This window comes from Antrostomus carolinensis, unplaced genomic scaffold (genome assembly GCF_000700745.2).
Source record: "Antrostomus carolinensis isolate BGI_N321 unplaced genomic scaffold, ASM70074v2 scaffold3338, whole genome shotgun sequence".
In the NCBI taxonomy this organism is placed as follows: domain Eukaryota; kingdom Metazoa; phylum Chordata; class Aves; order Caprimulgiformes; family Caprimulgidae; genus Antrostomus; species Antrostomus carolinensis.
The window spans coordinates 55,563-75,232 of NW_010334863.1; the positions used below are offsets into that span (position 1 = coordinate 55,563).

At 40.2% G+C, this 19,670-nt stretch overlaps 1 protein-coding gene across 1 annotated transcript in view; it reads left to right on the top strand.

Moving 5' to 3' along the window:
* The window catches only part of LRP6 (LDL receptor related protein 6), a 71,498-nt gene that overhangs the window by 4,432 nt on the left and 47,396 nt on the right, over positions 1–19,670 (top strand). Inside the window, exons 2-4 of the mRNA XM_010174314.2 lie at positions 8,391–8,587; positions 9,346–9,477; positions 18,811–19,207. Of these exons, the coding sequence (XP_010172616.1) occupies positions 8,391–8,587; positions 9,346–9,477; positions 18,811–19,207 (726 nt within the window). The remainder of the gene's footprint in view (positions 1–8,390; positions 8,588–9,345; positions 9,478–18,810; positions 19,208–19,670) is intronic.

Below are 19,670 nucleotides of genomic sequence, written 5' to 3' on the forward strand. Positions count from 1 at the left end.
TAAAAGCTTTGTGTAAAGCAGGATGACATGAGTTTTAATCGCTTTGGGGGAAGCGAGAAATAGTTAGCAGGAACTAACATCTTTATATCAGAAAATAATTTCAAACAGTTCAAGAAAACTGCTTTTCTGGTTGGGATGGTGAGAGAGAAGACGGTGTAAATTGGAAAATATTTTAATTAGTGTTGCTGAAAGTATTTAAGTGTTGAGGTTCAGATGTCAGTCGTCTAAAATTTGGAATGAGTGAAAGGTAAACATTCTTGGCATGTTTCTAAATCTGTAAGAAATCTGTAACTTTTTTGTCTTTTTGTTCCTGTAATCTTGACTATCACATCTCTACCTGGTCCTACGCAAGAATTAAAATTTAAAGATTTATGTGTCAGAGAAGGACATTGATATGCATGGAATGGTTGCTTTGCTTCTTGCTTGCAGGGGTCTGGGTGGTGGAAGAGCAGGCAGGCGGGAGGAATACGCAGGGGGAGAAACAAAGGAGGCCTTGGGTTTTTTTAATTTTTTTTTTATTATTTTTTTTATTTTTTTTTTTCTTTTTTCCTGGACAGGACCTAGATAGTCTCCCTTTGGGGTTGGTGAGCCTCTGCATCAAAACTAGTAAGCAGCATGACAGTGCTGGCAGTGGCACTCAGTAAATATGTGGCAGTCATAAATTCATGAGAAAACCTCTGTAGCAAATTTTATGGGGATGATGTATCGTTTGTTACCTGCTAGCCCTGGGAGTTGTTAGCCCTAGCTACTCCAGTGATGGGCTCATTAGAATAAAGAGGAAGAACACAGAAGTTGATGACTAATGCCCTTGGTTTGCCAGCAAGAGAAAAGAATGAACAGTTTTTCATGTCAGAATGTAATAATTAAAAAATTAAATTGATGCATAGAAGAGACGGGTTTGGTTTTTTGCAGCTCTCGCCCCGCTCTTATCAGAGCGAACAGTTGCTTTTTGTGGGACTAATTAAACAAAACTGAATTGCAGACAGCTCTCCTGTGAGTAGAGTTCCCGAGATAGGTTGGCCTGCTAAGGCAGCTCTTGAATTAATTTTCTCTTCCTTTACCCTGCAGCAGCAGTTCTAATTAATAAGTTAACACGTTACTGGCTGAAGGGAAATGCACTTACAAGGTCCCCCAGGAAGTGTTTGTGCTAATGAGATGGGTTTTTGAGGCCACTGTAAGAAAACATACTTTCAGCAACTGTCAGAAAGCTGGGAAGCTCTTGTGAGGAGGTGAATGTCTTAAGTTTGCACTTGAGCATTGATTTTTCTAGTTTCTGTTTCCAAGCATCAGCTCGTGTCTGTCTGCCAGATGATTAGTTGCAGATTTGATGAAATACTAAAAATACTGTGTCCCTGCATTTAGAAGAGTTTCTTTTTCATTATTTTTGTTTAATATGTACAATATATGACATTACATTAGAAAATATTGCATTCTGTGCATATTTTTGTGTATATTTCTGTGAGATAAAAATGATGAACACCCTCAAGCAGTGAAGAGGAACGAGTCTATGGTGAAAACCTTTTTTTCAGTATCTCACCAACATGTTACAGGCCAGTGCAGAAGACAAATAGTGCCCTAATTAAAACTGCTGGGGAAGCCTGCATAAGCAGAATTGATTAGATTATTTGGACACAGAGCTCGGGTGAATTTCTTGGTTCTTCCCCAAGGTGCTTCTGAAATAAATGCTGGAAAGGAGGAGCTTCAAAGCATCTGTAGTTGACTGTGTGTGATACACATACAGTGTGGATGTATGTCTCCGCATATTTCTAGGCTTTAAGTAGTACAGGGTGATTAGCCCAGGTGGATCAGTGGAGCAGCTCATCGATGCTCTGAGACCCGAGATGGCAAGTGCAGAATTAGTTCGGGATCGCAGCCCATGCAACGGAAGAGCAGCTTCAAGTTGGGAGGCACGGAGACCACTCTGCAGTCAGTGATCCTACTGGTGCACCTCCTCCTGGGAGTGTACTCCCTGATTTCCTCCTGCTGGCTTCCCAGTCTCTCCCCCTCTCGCCTCAGGCCTTTCATCTACACTGCATGTCATGATGGTGTTTGTCTGGAAAATTACCCGCAGAATGACTTCATTTCTCAACCACAGTTTTACTTCTGATTAAATATTTCTGACTTGCGTTGAAGGTGAGATTTGAAATGTCATTGTTGGCTAGACCTGTTATTTGTTACATCTGGAAACACATGGCAATCAGGGCTTAAAGAAGTGGCAAAGAGAACATATTTTGGTTTTTATGGTAGTTTAACTTGGGTGGCAGCCAAACACAGAATAGCCATTTGCTCACTTTCCCCCCCATCCAGGAAATAGGAAATAAGGGTAAGGAGACTTGTAGGTTGGGATAAGAACAATTTAATAATTGAAATAAAATAAAACTTAAAGTAATAATGACAATAATAATATTAATAATAAAATATACAAATGAGTGATGCACCGTTCAGCTGCTCACCATCTGCCAACTAAGCCTGGCCCATTCCTGGATAATGATCTCAGAGGAGCGACAGTCCCAAACCTGCAGTCCTGGGAGCGCAGGAGCTTGAGAGAGGCCAAGAGACCCTCATTAATATACTAAACATGATGTTATATGATATGCAATATGCCATTAGCATATCCAAATGCCGCTTTGGATTTGATGATTTTAGTATCCCCTCCCCATCCTTTGCACCTGCAGACTAGCAGAACACTGAAAACATTGGTATGTTATCAGTGTTGTTCTCATAGCAAATCCCACACTGAAACCAAAACACAGCACTATTCTAGCTACTCAGAGGAAAATTAGCTCTGTCCCAGTTGAAAACCAGGACAATTTGAAAGACAGCATTATATCCTACAAGTCATGTTTCCTTTTTACTTTCTCAGATAATTAGAACCAGGCTTGTATTTTGATAGGAATATTTGAAAAAACATTCACGGTAAAAAATCCAGCTCAGTTTTCCAAGTTTGTTTCGCAAATGTTTTTGTTAGGTTGGCAGGAGAGGAAACCTTGTAACCTTCTGAGGGAACTGGAGCTCCCTGCCCTTCTTTTGGCATCTTTGCTGTGGTGTTACACAGTTGTCTGGTGACCTTTCATCCTGCTTCATCTGATGGTGTGCAGGATTCCTGCTGGAAGTGCTTCAACGACTTGCTAGTACTTCCAGTTGACACAAGTCGAAGCTGTAATCCTTGCAATTTCCTGAATGCTCAGGCGTTAAGTCATCTGTAGATAGAGAGAAACATTTTGTGTAAAATACTATGATTTGCGTCATGCAAGCCTGTTACATGCTTTCTTTAATGCGATGAGCACTAAAAGCAAGGTTCAGAAGACAGGTCTTTATAATCCTTTGAGAAGGAAGATGTGATGGTAATTGCAACATAACAACTTTCTGTTTTGTTTTTCTTATACCATGAGGGAAAAAATAAAAAGTGCTTCAACCACTTGCTAGTACTTCCAGTTGACACAAGTCGAAGCTGTAATCCTTGCAATTTCCTGAATGCTCAGGCGTTAAGTCATCTGTAGATAGAGAGAAACATTTTGTGTAAAATACTATGATTTGCGTCATGCAAGCCTGTTACATGCTTTCTTTAATGCGATGAGCACTAAAAGCAAGGTTCAGAAGACAGGTCTTTATAATCCTTTGAGAAGGAAGATGTGATGGTAATTGCAACATAACAACTTTCTGTTTTGTTTTTCTTATACCACGAGGGGAAAAAAATAAAAGATCTGATAAGAATGTAGCCCCCAGTATCTTTGACTGAAAATTGGTCTGGTATGGCATAAGAAGGAAAATAAATGAAAATTCAGTAAATGCAGATGTGAGCATCCCTTAAAGACTTTTCCAGCAGTATACAGACCAATCAGATAGCTTTTCAGCTAGCTGGTATGAATTTCCAGCTCTTAATATTGTATTGTCATTGGATTCCCATCTGGTAAATTTTGCCATAGTTTTAGGTATGAAGTATTAAGATAAATTACCTTCATTTTTTCGCAGTCTTCACAGTTGTATTTGAAATGGGATTGCAAAGACTGTTATAACAGTAGGTTTCTTTTTTCCCTTCCTGATAGCCTAGGAGATGGTAAGAAGTGTGGGATCCTCTAGAGGGACACTGGAGAAATGGATTGAAACATAAACATGCATATTCTTGTACCCTGGCCTGGAGACTGAGCGCAGGCAGCCTCAGAGGTCACCTACGAGGAGTTTTACTACTGTGAAGCTGGAATGTTAATGGTTTAGAGGCATAGAGGCCAGGAGGTCTGAAGTACCCCAGGTTTTCTGATCAGTTTTTGAAATGAGAGAACTGCAATGCAGCCAAAATAGAAGGAATTTGGTTAATGGAAAGTGATTGCTTGTTTATTTTTATGGTGAAGTGCTTGTATGCTTGGATATAAAACGTTATCTGTTAAAATTCTAGGGGGAAAAAACCTAATTCTGATAATATTTTAAATTCATATTACCTTGATTTTTGGTGGCTTTCTTTTGGTGTGAAGAATTCTTAAATTTTATGGCTATAATCTCATTTTGGATTTGAATGCTAGTATTATATGAGAAAAATAAAGGCAGACTGAGGAAATCCTGGTTTTGATAAAGGATATTAATTTAAAGTTGATCTCTTTTGGTCATTTGGCCATTTTACACTTACGTTTTTTATTTCAAGCTAGTTTAGTCTTTATCTGAAATGGATATTACCCTGGAGTGGGAGCTTTTTTGTCATTGTTAGTATGAAACTGGATAGATTGTCTATGAGTTTCCATTTATTTATTCCATTTCAGAGTTCAGTAGCCCCTTTTGTAATGTCTGGTTTAACTTGTTTATTATTTGTTTCCTTTTTCTATATCTTCACAAAGTATTTCACAGGCCTCTAACAGAATAAGAATAGGACAAAAGTGAATTTATTTAAATGTGTGTTTTCTTCAGGTGGTAGAAAACTCTTTACTGTAATAAGTTTTTATTGTAATTATATCTCTGATTACCGTGATGATACTGTCAATAGTTGTATTTAGGAAATTGCAATACACAGCACAGATGGAATTTAATTTCTGTGGACACTGGTTGTTTCTGCTCTTTCTTTCTCTTCCTGCCTTCCTTTTCTGCCCTCCCCTTCTCCATATCCTTCCCAGCCAACTAAACAGAGTAGAGACGGTGATGTTTTAAACGTCAGTCGCCATCAAGACTTTTTAAGGCAAAATGGTGTGATTATATGCCTGGTGCAGGGAAGATTACTAAAGTTTGCGTGTGCTTAGTGCCACCTAATATATAGCCAGTGTGCATGTAGCTGAAGCCCTAGAGATGTCTCCTAAGTGAATAACGTTACTCCTTATCCTCACCTCTGACTTCCTCATCATCTCTGGTGCCTCTTTTTAACAAGACTAATGGGAGGAGTACAGCATTTTGAAAGAACTGCAGAGCTTAGGGAAGGATAATAGGATGTAGTGCTTTTTGCTGTCATATCACTTGTTCCAATCAAGCCTGGGCTGAAAATGTGGAGGCTGAAGGAGCTGCCACTAAAGAGCTGTCAGGTCATGTCAGTCTGGTTACACCTGCAGTGCCGTACCTGGTACTTGGGTCAGTGGCTTTATCAGCAAGGCCAGAAACGTGGAGACCTGGCTGCTCCCCAACCCTGGGTGGGTGCCCTGCAGGTGGGAAGCGCCTACTCCTGTCTACGATGTGCAGCAGCTGGGTACTATGGGTGACATTCTGGGCCCCTTCATTCACCCAGGTATATTTAATAAATAATCAATGAAGGCAGAAGTTGGGACCCCTCTTCTCACCTGCCAGAAGCAGAGCTCTGCAGTTCCTAACACAGATCGCGCGGAAGCATAACTGTGTCATGGCATCCATCAGAAGGATGTTTTTTGCTTGCTCTCCCCACCCTTTTCCTGTTTTTATCACCTTGGCTTTCCAGCCCGTTCCCCCTCCGTCCTCGTTAGGCTATGGAGGCTCTGTGCTGACACACGTTGTGTGGCTGCTGTTCAGTGAGGCGGACAGTGCAGCCTGTGGAGTATTTTCAGAGGGGATAAAAGCCCCGCTGGTTTGCTGATTGGGAGTGAGCTATCGCCTTGTAATGGCTTGCTGGAAACGAGATCTGGAGTGCATGTTACTGGTAATACTCATCCTAATGAGATGCAAGAAATATGTGCTGTTGTATTTGAGCCCAAAGCCATTTTCCTGTGGTGGTACCTTATATCTGCTGAGAAAAATTATAGAGGTTTAAGAGGAATTGCTTCAAGGCTGTGGCTGATGGTGCAGTCAAATGAAGTAGTCCTGAATCTCTCCAGATAAGGGCTGGTTTAACTAAGGGTCGCAGTTCACCTGATGCATTGTCATATGAATAGATGGTTCTCTGAAAGTTGGGTACATCTGACAGTGTCTGTTGTACTCAAAAGATTTATTCCCACCAGGAATTGTGGGTACTAACGGCATTTAAAAATCCTCTGATATTTTTTTTTTGAGTGAATTGCAAGATAGTCATAAAGTCTGAATGCTTCAGAAAACTGTGGCTTCCCTTGTGCATAGGAATGCTGTCTTTGGTGCAGGTTTGGTCATAGTGAGAGCTTTGGACTTTTATTGCTTCTGTCCCATATTACAAATGCACTAAATTTTTCATAAAGACTTAGATAGTCTCCAAGCCTGCTATAAACTAAAATTATTCAAATCTGAAGGCATTTAGGGTTTGGGGGTGGGGTTGGTAAAAACATTTACAGAATTAGAATGCCTTTATTCTTGGTACCAGGGGTGTGTTGTGTCAATCTGGCTTCACTATTTGGCTGGTAAGTTTCCACTGTAAATTGTATTACAGGTCTTTTGTAAGATGCTTAGTTGGTGTATTTAATTAGAAAGCAAATATATACCTGACTCCAAACAGAGATAAGGAAAGAAAAGATAGTATGTCCTACTTTTGAGTGCAATATATCAAGAAATAGAAAATTTTGTTTAGTGTAGAACTGGAACACTAGAGTGACAAGTAAGGGAATGTATGTGTTTTTCTTGAGAGCAGAAAAAACAGAAGCTTGAAAGATAATGCATCTTTTTCCAGAAGCTAAGGTGAAAGAGCAGTAATGACTGCAGTCTCTTTGTACTCAGGATCATTGGCAGAAGACACCTTCAAGTTTCTTGCTTTAATATTCTCTTCTGTTCTATTTTAACAGAAAATGTTTGGAAAATAAGAGTATTTTTGTCCTTGACTAAACTACTTCAGTTACCGACTTCTTTGCAAAAGTGCTGTATACAGTGTGGGGGTGTTTTCTCAGTAAATATACAGATAATGACTCTCTTATCTGCAAGAGGAAAGTTGGGAGGCTGGTGTTCATAGTGTACCCTATACCTGAAGGAGTAGCAGAGCTGTGTGTCAGTCCCTTACGCTTTCGGTCCAGGAGAGGGATGGCGATCTCCACTCTTCAGTGGGAGCTTGTGTTCGTGGGAACGCGTGTGCACCCATGCAGTTAGGAAAAAAAGGAGGTGGGAAGAAGTGCTTATGCAAATGGTGCTTGTGTGACCCTGCTTTGAGCAGGGTGTTGGTCCAGATGACTTCCAGGGTCCCCTCTGTCCTAAGTTTTTCTATGATTCTGAATAAAATAACCGTAGGAATTGAGCTACTTAATTCCAGTTCTGAGGAACCGGGGTACAGATAATTAGTTTCTACATCACAAGAACCTGGAAGAACTGTCTTCAGTAGTGTTTGTGCTGCATTTTTGTGATGGCTAATGAGCATGTGTTTGTATATATACATAAAATATATGGGTATACTCTTTAATTTTGTTTATGAACCTGGAGACAGGCAGTGACCCAGTTTGCTCAGAAATGATACCATTACCATGGCAGATCAGTAGAACTTTGTTTAATGGCACTGCTTATAATAAAAACAATAGGTTAATAATTATCATAATAATGAATAATGAAAAATAACTTTAAAGATTTCTTTATAGTGAAAATATTTGCCATTGGAGCATTTTTCTGATGGTTCGAAAGAGTGAAACTGGAAGAGATGGATGGATTGCTAACTGACCAAATGCTGTCTCAGTTTGAAATCTGAGGCTGAAAATGATGGATGTAATAAATCAACAGGTAGCAGTCGGACTTGCATAAAATCAGCTGCCATTCTCCCCACTTGCACCTGGGGACATAGAGCCCCACAGGTATTGAGTGTTAAAAGGATGCTAGGAAATAGCCACAGACCTACATAAGGATTTCAGTTGGCATCTCTTGGTCACCTCAGCATCAGTAGGCAGCCTAGAAATTGGACTTCGGTGTTGTTCCCCAGGCTGGGTGTATTTGTTCCCCATAAGTAAATACAAACTCTTGTTCAACAAGAGTACTTGCACTGTAAGATTTCTTTTCACAAGGCTATGTTCAAACAAAACTGTAGCATGAATTGTATTTGAGCATTCATTTTCTTCCCTGGTCTCTATTAGGCAACCAGTGGTTAAAGGCTCCCTTCCACATCCTTTTGCTTTGACGCTCTTTGGGGACACGTTGTACTGGACTGACTGGAACACACATTCGATCTTGGCCTGCAGCAAGTACTCCGGGGAGGACCTGCGTGAAATACATTCCAACATCTTCTCTCCCATGGATATCCATGCTTTCAGCCAAAAGAGGCAGCCAAATGGTAAGCTGTCTTGCTTTCTTTTTTTAACTGCAAGTTGGAACTGATTTGCAAAAATCTCAATTAGTCTTTCTGTATGGCGGTGGGTGGCTTCACTCACGTCATGATGCAATTTTTCCAATGCAGAGATTGGGAAAAGACCCAAAGAGAAACCAAGTATTCTCTACATTGTTTTTTAAGTGCAAAAAACCCATCTCTTGCCTTTTTTTTTTTTTCTGCCTGCCACATTTATCCTGTTGTCATATTCCTTTTTCTGTTTCATGTACCATAACTTTAGGCAAAATGGTATTTTTATTTTTTCCAACTAGTAGTTCCTGAATGGAAAGCAGTGTTAATTTGGCAGATGATAGTAAGCAAGAGCAGCTCTGTGTAATAACCACTGTCTTAACCATTGTGTTCATTTACTGTGTTTGCATTTTGTTTTTATATATACAACTTACTATATATTCAGCACCGACATGGTTTTCACAAATGGTTTATGAAAATGAGAAAGACAGAGCTGAAACAAGGCTCTTGTTTAGAGTTAAGTGCTGCATCCCCAAGAAAGGAAACTTTCAACATCCATGCATTTTGGTACCATAAATACCCCACTACTCAACACTTGGAATTAATTTTTCCTTGTTCTATGTTTATCATTTCCTTCTTTAATCTGTTGTGTTGCTGCCACTGATTTTACCAGTCAAATGCCGTATGTGTCTTAACACATGAGATGAGGTCATCAGTTATCAGAAGCATTAATCTGTGTGATTTATGTTTAACAGCTACAAACCCATGTGGAATTAATAATGGTGGCTGCTCCCACTTGTGTTTGATGTCTCCTACCAAGCCCTCTTATCAGTGTGCGTGTCCCACTGGTGTGAAACTTCTTGAGAATGGAAAGACCTGCAAAGATGGTAGGCTTTATTTTTAAAAATCCTTTTAGATTAAGCACAAAGTAGTTTTTTGGAGGGAAAGGGGTTCTTCCAGCTTCGCTGTATAATGCATATAAAGGGTGGCAAATTGTGAAATCATGCATGCTTTTGCAGTACAGATAAAAGTGATTGGAAAATGCCCTCTACTTTTCAAAAAAGAAAGAGGCTCATGGCTGAAGAGCAGGTTACCTCCACTTACTTACAGAATTTTGATTGCAATTCTGTCTCTGTCACTAATTTCCCGCAGGTTTTTGCGGGGCTCCATTGTTCCCTTTTCTTAGAGAAGATGATTCCTACCTCCTCTGTTGTCTCTAAAATGTTTCTAACATTATTTTTCATGAATGAGTATTTGGCTAGTAGGATGTAGGATTGTATAATGAAAATAGTTCTTTTCCTTTTCCTTTTTTTCTTTTTTTTTTTTTTTTAAAGATCTGATGTCCATTTATTTTACACACTTACACCTGGAATCTCTTTTAGTTCACGTGCATAAAGTTAGGCACCTACATCTGTATATAGGAACTGAAAAGCATGGCATGGATTTTAGAGGTGTTCAAAGTGTTTCAGCCTTAAAACCCAAGATGTGATTGAGACTTAGGGCTGCTAGTGCTCCCCCCAAACTGCTTTTAGGAAGTGTCTCATTGTGTGACTTTAAGTTGTTATATTTTGTAAGTATAGGTCTTATGATGATAAACTGTGGTTGCTGTAGTACATTAACAGGATCAAAATAAACACTGGGAGATAATTAGCTTGCTCATAAATAACCGTCTTTTATGCAGATCATCTCTCTATGACAAGGGTAAATGGAGGAAGAAACGGAAGGATACAGCAGAATTTACTGTAAATAGGCTAAATAAAATGTATACATAAATAATTTTTGTTAAGTTCTCATTTTATATTATAAAAATTCTTCTAGGTTTGTCAGCTACTGTTCAGTGTGAAATTTCATGCTATTTCATGCTCTCTGCTGATTATTTTTGTGTGGCTATTTGTGTCTGTGTGAACCTTGTTAAAATAAATTGCTGCTTTTATGTGAAAAACTCAAAAGCAGCTCACAAATTAGCCTTGCAGGATTGTTTGTAAGAACTTACCAATACATGCACAAGATGTTTTTCTTCCATTTCTGCCAGTACAAACTTTAATAATACCGCTCTGCGTTAGTCATATTTAGTCAGAATGTGACACAAATTCTTGTGCTTTTTAAAAAATAGTTGACAAATTCCTTTGTGGCAGCAGATAGCTAAAGCAGTTATTACCCAATACAGGCATGTTTCCAAAAGCAGAGCTGTGCAAAAAGTCCACGTGAGGGACAGGAAGTGGTGAAGGTTGGGTCACTTGGCAAGCAGAGGTAGAAAGGTAAGACAGCGGAGACTGAAGTACTAAGGACAACAGTTAGAACAAGCCCTAGAGAGATCAAGGGAGAGAAATTGCTTCCTTTTAACTTAATGCTGATAGGAAAAGGGACCAGGACTTCAAGCAAGAGGAGCTGTATCTTTTTGCTCCCTACATACTGCATTCCAAGGAACAGGTTGTTGTATCACAGAAGCACCCGCTTCCCTGCTCAGGTCCAGCCACATGTTGTCCTCCTGGAGGCAACCTACCACTCAAGTTAGCTGCCCTGTGCTGAAGGCACCTTTCTAGAATGTCAAAGTACACTCCAGAGGAAAGGCATTTAAAAAAACAAACAAAGAAAAAACCCCCAAAAATGCAATGCACAAAAAAAACCCCAAGATTTTATTAAAAGGACTTTAACTTCTCATGCAGAGATACTAAATATCATTAGCTCGCTTTTTGAGCCATTCCTTAAGTCTCAGAATTTATAGCTGTTGCTCTTTTCTCCCACTTCCTGAACACACGAGAAGCCAAACTGTACGTTCCCAGTCAGCCATAAAGTATATTTGGCTCACGAAATGTAAGTTCCCATTTTATCAGAAATTTTGTTAACTGATTTATTACAGCACGTTTACTTTCTGTATGCAACAAACTTTATACGAGAACATTTATTTATCTTATGCTTGTCAATATAAGATTGCATTTTTAATCACCATTCTGCTATTGCATCTTTCCAAAGCACTCTGCCCCTCCCTTTTCAAGAAGAAAAATGGGTGGGGAGCAGGGGAGGAAAATTGAGGCTGTGTTTATTTAGCTCAGTTAGTGTTGCATACCACTGCCTCTTGGACATGGAAACGAGTTAGTACATAACCCAAGTGAAACAAGCGACTCAAGCTGTGCTTCGGATCCATTACTTTCACTTCCCTTCAGTGATCCTGTGCAGGGCTAACTTCTGGGAGGAGTGTGAGGAAGCATCCGCTTCAGCATTTAGAGCTGAACTTACCCCAAAATAGTGAAATATTTTTGACTGGTTTTTCACTCCTCTCACTGAGCAGAGGTGTCGGTGGTAGGCTTAGGGCTTTTAGGAGTGACCTACAACTTTCCAGAGCTCTTCAAGGCAAAAGATTAACTGGAATTTCTTCTCATAGTTGTGAAGGCTGCAGTTATTGATTCAGGGAAGGGAGGGGAGCATGGCAAACAGAGCCAGACTAGCCACAGACCAGATTTTGAGATGTAAATCTGTATGTGTTTGTGTGTTGACGTCCTTTCTTAGCTTTCTTAGGCTGCTCAGTGACCCTGGGGAAGTAAATTTATTTTCTCTTTTTCAGGTGTCGGGGGGCGGGGGTTGGTTGGTTATCGTTTCTTGGGTTGTTTTGTTTCCCTTTGTACTTCCCTGTTTACTATATCTGCTGTGAAAGTAGAGCTGAACCCTGAGAACTGAACATTTTTACTTTGGATCATTTCAGTGTGTACCTATTATGCTGCAACAGACTGAAACACCGAGTGATTAAATCTCCATTTGCAATTAGAACATATATATATATAACTTTTGGGAAAATAAGGAGGGGGAAAGATATAAAGGTGAAGAAAGGTAAAAAATTAGGCTGAGAGTCTTTAAGACTGTTTGTCTTCTGCCAGTAGACTAAAATGAAACTGGTTGCTAAACTGATTTTTTTTGTGCTGAAAGGAGCTTCTTTGACGAGAGAATTTCATTTCATCTTGTGCCGATGAGAGCACTGGCCTGGACTGGAAAGATTTTTGATAGGTGAATTTTGAGTGTGTGTTTGTGGTGTTTGCACTGCTTTGGCATTGACAGATGATCCTTGCAGCCAAAGGTGAGGCTGGCTGACCCTCCCTGAGCAGTTTCCATGACAACCTAGCATTTTTGAATAATCTTGGTTTATAGGAAATCTTTTCCTCCCTCCCCTTTCTCCCAGTGTTAGTTTCTCTGGTTTTTGTAGGCTTTTTAAAAATCACACCTTAGAGGAGTTTTACCGTTTCTTGTGAGAGCTATGAATATAATGCCTCCCCCTCCATTTAGAAATACTTTTTCATAGTGTTTCAGGAAAGGGTGATAACTTGGAATAAAATTGCCTGTTTTTCTAATAACTGATAATACTGGCTGGTTGTTCATGTCTTAATTTCTATTCCTCTTACAAAACAATAGTTATTTAACTGAGATGTGGGCATGCAGCAAGCCCCATTGTCTAGGTGAAAGTTTGTAAATCCCTGTTCCACAGAGAAGAGAGGGGCAGAATAAGCAGTTTTCATGGTCAGTAACATCCAAAGCAAAGAGTCCTGTCTGAGCACCTAGGCACTTCTACCAGGGAGCTTTTACCTAGTATCGTCATTTTCGTGGTAATTTATTGTCCTCTTCTGCCAGCCATGTTGGGATTTCTCTTTTTTAGTATTAGAGGCACTGCTGTTCTGAGTTTGGCAGTTTAAATGACCTGTTTGATAGTCTTTTTTATAAGAAAATTTAGGTTTATCTTAAGAGTTTGTTGTTGGAGTTAATTCTTATTAGTGCTTGAAGATCTCTCTGCCCTTGTGCTCAGCTTCCGTCTTTGTCTGTAGTGAATTTTATTTATTTCCTGCTACCAGTATAGATGTGTGATTTGTACTGAGAAAAACAATGGTGGCTTCAGCTGAGCAAGGAGATGCGAGTTTCCTCATGAAGAAAAAGCACTGCTTCAGACTTCTATTTCAGTCTTGCTTTGCCCATTCTTTTCCAGGAAAAGAATCTTTATTTTGCCCATGGATGCTCACATCCTATTTTGTTTGTAGGCCTGGGGGCAGTAATCAGAAATTTGCACTTCCTTTTGCAATTTAGGGCTGCCCAGTGGGAAATTTGCTTTGTTGGGAATAGCCAGAATCCTGGTATATACTGATTTGACTGCGCAGATCTAGATGTTAATTTAACACCATAATTCTTTCATTTCTTTTAAAGAAAAAAAAAAAAAGAGATTAATTTCTGATACATGTCCTTTTGCCTCTGTAGTTTTAAGGTTGAGCTTGTCTAGATGAAAAAAATCTCATTTTTATTGTAGTACCAGGGGCTCTCTGACAATGGCGACTTTACAACTGGGGAAAGACATTTAGGAGAGAAATATTTTAGTCAAATATGTGGTAATTCTATCGAGGATGTATTAATAATCTTGATTTCTCGGATACAGAGATTGCATTATACACATCCTAGGTCTATCACTTGGTATGTATCAATTCCTGAGTATGCTTCTGTATAGCTCTACTAGCCTCAGCAACCACTGGTGGTTTTTAAGTTCAATAACTTACAAATGACTGAGGCCTGTATATCATTGAGAAGATGTAATTAATTGTAAAGGTTGCCAGAGCATTAGGCATTGGGCTTTAAAACGACACTGTTGCCTGTGTCTGCATGCTTGCTCTGTTTCCCCTTTTCTCCCCCTTCCCTTAACTTGAGCTAACACATAGATTTAAATAATTTTGATTTTTAATATTGACTTTTTGAGGAAGGTATTAGTTCCAGGACTAATGTAATGCACCATCCATGAACTTGTAATCCCAGCTTTCAAAGTGCTTAATAAAAATAGGCTAAAGCTCTCAAAAATAAGAGTCTAGAGTAAAGCTTTTCTGTCCATATTTAGACATGTTAAGTAAGGGACTTGATTTTAGAAAAATTGCTAACTATCCTGAATACCCCATGACTTGAGGCAGTGCTAAAAAGAATCTTGAATTTGGTCCCCAATTTGAATAGTTTGAGAGGTTTGGTTTTTTTTAAAGAAGAAGTTATGGGTTGCTAAGATCACTTAGGGTTGTGTGGGAGATCAGCAGATGGGGTAAGCAGAAGGACCTGAATTTAAATATGGGACAGCCTGTGACTGTGTGGGAACTTTGTGCAGCATGGTTTGGAGGCTTTGAGCGCAAACCCTGGCAGACCTGGTGGTCTGTGCCCTCAAACCCAGCACTATATTCAAGATGCTCTTGTGTCTACTGGCACGTTTGTATTGGGTGCAGTAGAGATTGCCAGTAGTTAGAGAGAAGACAGCAACGCAGGCAGGAGACTCTGCTCCAAGTCCCCTGTGCATTTGTCTAGGCCACTTCATCCTTGTATCTGCAGGCCAAGGTCTAGAGGAGAAACTGTGTCAGGTCTGCATGCACATGCAGAGGTCAGCGCTCTGGTTGCAGCCTCGATGCACCTTTTGAAAACACTTTAGCCACTTGAGGTTTGAGGTCTTTTAATATGTTCATGGCTCATTATAGTTTCCTAGTAAGTGCTGATAAATTGAAAAGAAAAGGAAGTTATACTGGCATGCAACCTGCATTGTCTTTTTTCAGTCTTCTTTTGAAGTATGATTCCATACCCATGATGTTCTCCACCATGCTCATCATTAGAGGCAGAGTTTCTCTTGGAGAGGCAGAGCAAAGAAGTCTGGAGATTCCGCTGTCACATTTTAGCTTTTGCATCGTAACTGGTCTTTGGAATAGAAATAAACAAAATTGATTTGATTGATTCTGTTATGTCCTGGCAACGTTGAGTACCTTGAGCTGTCTTCTGTCTGAATGGTGATCGGTCCCTAGCCAGGTAAACTTTGTACAGCTGGTGTTTGCCACGAGTGCAAATTGTTTTAGTTTTGAGACTGCCTTTTTTCTTGACTGCTATCAAGGTGGTAATGAGATCAGTCCCTAAATCATAGAATGTTGTGAGTTGGAAGGAATCCACAAGGATCATCAAGTCCAACTCTTGCCCCAGCATAGGACAATCCCAAGATTCAGACCATGTGTCTGAGGGCCTTGTCCAAACGCTTCAGGAATATTGTCAGGCTTGGTGCCCTGACTGCCTCCTTGGGGAGCCTGTACCAGTGCTCCACCACCCTCTGGGTGAAGAACCTTTTCCTCATGGCCAACCTAAACCTCCCCTGGCACATCTTCCTGCCATTTCCCCTGGTCCTGTCATTGGTCACCAGAGAGAAGAGATCAGCGCCTGCCCCTCCTCTTCCCCTTGTGAGGAAGTTACAGACTGGGATGGGATCTCCTCTCAGTCTCCTCTTCTCCTGGCTGAACAAACCAAGCGACTTCAGCCTCTCCTCATATGACTTCCCCTCTAAGCCCTTCACCATTTTAGTGGCCTCCTCTGGACACTCTCCAGTAGCTTTAGATCCTTTTTATACTGTGACACCCAAAACTGCCCCCAGTACTGGAGTTGAGGACGCACCAGTGCAGAGCGGAGTGGGACAATCCCCTCCCTCGACGGCTCGCAGTGCAGCGCTGGTTGCACCTCAGGACACGGTTGGCCCCCAGCTCTTGCAGTTGCCATTTTTGCTGGTGTTGGGACAAGCCTGAAGGCATTCAGAATCATCTTTCCCTCAACTTACCTTGAGGTGAGATACTTTACTACTCAGTTTCTTTTTCCTGAACAGAATGACTGGTGATCTAAGCAGCTGAGGTGTCGGTTTGCAAATGGGTGGGTAATAGCCCTAAAGTAAGCTTTAAACTTTTTATTGCTTGATTGGAGGGGTGTGGGGAGGTGTTTTAGTGGGGGCTGGAATGTTAGCCAAGCCCCCAGATAAAGACCATGAAATTCTGAGCTCAGGGATCCAGAGTGCAACATGGGTTAGTAGCTGAAAGCCAGTCATTTCCCAGTGCTGAGTTATAGCTTAAACACAGTGAGTTATTTGACTAAACAACAGTGTTGCAACCCAAAAGGGGGATACCGAAGCTGTTGAATTTGAGAAGAATTGGAAAAGGGGTCAGTTGGTGAATTTTAAGGGTGAATTTCAGCAAAGGCATGGTTTTACTCAACTGAGTCTTTCTAGAGACTTGGTATTGGTTCTTCAGAATGACTGTCAACTCAGCTAGAGCACACAAATTATTTTTAAATTATGCCTTACACTTTTTCTGTATATACTAAACTATATCTAGCTTTCTAACTGTTTAGATGTCTGAGGTTAGTACATTTGCTCAACCTTAATTTTACTAAATAATGCAAAAAAGGTATTCTTGTTTGAATTTTTTAATATGATTCTCATGGTTTTGTTTAAAAGGTAAGTTGGATAAATGACCATGAAGATGGTAAGACAGAAAGTACTAGAGGTTTCTTTGTTACTTGAACTAAATAGTTGGAGTTAGTTATGTATTGATGCTTTATGTGACCATAATGCAGCTGAATGCTTGGATCTTGATGCTGAACTGTTTGATATATTAAGTAGCAACAAATACAGATATACATATAGACTGCTGTGACAAGATTAATTGCTTCTGTAGTTTTAAAAAAATGTTACTAATGTGCTTGTGTTTCATTTACTATGTCACATGCTTTACATTATTCTGAAGGATGCATAGACATGTAATTACAGGTTTCCCCTTCCTGATATTAATTAATGCATAAGAGTTATTCGCTAGAAGAACAATGGAGTAGTGTGTACATGTGTTTCTGAACACAAGGTGTTCTAGGACAGAGGATCCCAAAGCTGATCTTAATCCATTCTGGACTACTAATCAGGAACACTTGTAATAATATTCTCAACTTCAGTTGTTGAAAGGTGCTGTTTCTTGCAGCACTGTGAAAGTGTCTTAGATGTTTGTAATGTGTTAAACTTGCTGTAAATGAAGTAATGGCTGCTTTGGCATCTCTCCAAAGTTTGGCATGCAGTGAGGTTTCATCTAGCACTAACAACAATTACTGCCTTTTTAAAAAAGAAATTTGGCATCAGACACCAAAATGTTTTTTTCATCAGCGACCTGCTTGCTTTAGTTGTTGTTCTTTCAGTCTTCTAATCCTTATTTATGTTTCTATAGATCAAGGTCAAGACATGGACAGAATGTGGCTTGATGGTGGCTCTTTTTCACAATGCAATCTTGATGCATTTATTTTCCTAAACCTTCCTCACCCTCTCCTCTTTGTTTCCCACTGCTTCTGTCCTCACACCTACATGAGTCCCTGCCAAACCCTTTCCCCTCACTGTCTGAGGAGAACCATTGCAACACACTTTCCCTGCATTTAGGATGCACACATTTTTCACCTTAGCTCAGGTTTCCCTGAGGCCTGAGCTGCTCTTATCTCCCCGAGACTCCAAACTGATAAGCCAATTTAATTGGAATGGGGTGTGGTGGTTGTTTATCCTTCATTACATGGAAATTTAGTGACGTAGAATAGAAAATGAAATTAGAATTAATTAGAATAGGCAATAAGTACATCTGTCATTGATCAACTGCCCAACACGTGTACCATTAAACAGTTTGTGTTACCCTGTGTGAAAACATCTTCCACTGTGCAAGCTGATCTTATTTATTGTGATTCTGACTTTTGACCTAAAAGCCAGCAAGGCTTTTTTGCACACTTCAACTCAAAATGACTTTGTAAGACACATAGTTATTTATCTTCATGTATTCAATAAGCTTGTTCTCAACAAATATGGGACAAACTGACAGCCCTCCTACTTCATGTGGTTGCTGGACAGTTGTCAGTTCCCAGATCTGATTCCTCTCATAGGAGTTTCTCGAAGGAGATTTACTTGTGGCATTCTTTATTTCATTTTTCCCTTTCTAAGGATGCTGTTGTAACATACAGCTTGTTTGTCATGATTGTCCCCTATACCAACAATGGCAAGCAGTCAGTAAATTATTTATATAATTAATTTTTCATCTAAGAGGCTGCAGGCCATCTGTTGAGTTGCATAAAATAGCAGCATAGTCACTGCATATCTATTTCAGTACTTTGGAAGGAATTATAGGGGCAGGAACATGTCCAACATAATACATTTTGGACAAGGAAATGACCACTGAATTTTCTCTGTTACATACATCTGACTTGTTATACAGAAGAATAACCTCATGTTTGAGGCCTTTGAGTGGAACTTTGTGCTGGTGCCCAGCAGTTTGATTAGGTCCTGTGAAATCAAGGTAGCCAGACTACTTTGTACCAAATGGTGCAGAATCAGGTTCACTATTTACAGGCTTACTCAGCAGTAGGTTTTGTAAGATGGTTGTGTTTTTGCCTTGTTCATATAGGTGCCACTGAACTGCTGCTTCTAGCCCGCCGGACAGATTTGAGGCGAATTTCCTTAGACACCCCAGATTTTACAGACATCGTTTTGCCGCTGGAGGACATCCGCCATGCCATCGCCATTGACTTTGATCCTCTGGAAGGATACATCTATTGGACTGATGATGAAGTTAGGGCCATCAGACGCTCGTTCATTGATGGCTCAGGTAGTCAGTTTGTTGTCACAGCACAGATTGCACATCCTGATGGCATTGCTGTGGACTGGGTTGCCCGAAATCTATATTGGACCGACACTGGCACAGACCGTATTGAAGTTACAAGGCTTAATGGGACCATGAGAAAAATCTTGATATCAGAAGACCTGGAAGAACCCAGAGCTATTGTGCTGGATCCCATGGTTGGGTGAGCAGCTGTTCATGAGCATTTTTACAGTATATTAGTCATGTAAAGAAGATACCTCTGTCTGCCTGTATGCAGATGTGAACGGTCTGCCTGTGTGCAGATGTGAACGGTCTGCCTGTGTGCAGATGTGAACTGTCTGCCTGTATGCAGATGCGAACTGTCTGCCTGTATGCAGATGCAATGCTAAAGTCTTCAAAATGAAAACACTGAAATTCTTTGAAAGTTAAGGCTCTGAGGCACAGGGACTACTGCTTCCTTTTGGCTGCCTGGCTAGTTGTCTTATGTCTTTAGGTTTGAGTTTCCTGTTTAAAAATATTTTGGGGGTCTGTGTTGACCTGTTTGTTAATTGTAGCTAATAGCACTGGTTATGTTTTGTTGCTGAGCAGACTCATACAGGAGTTTTGTGTGAAGGGACAGTGTGTTTACATGCTTTCTGAATGGTTTGGGCATCCTTACTTAGGTA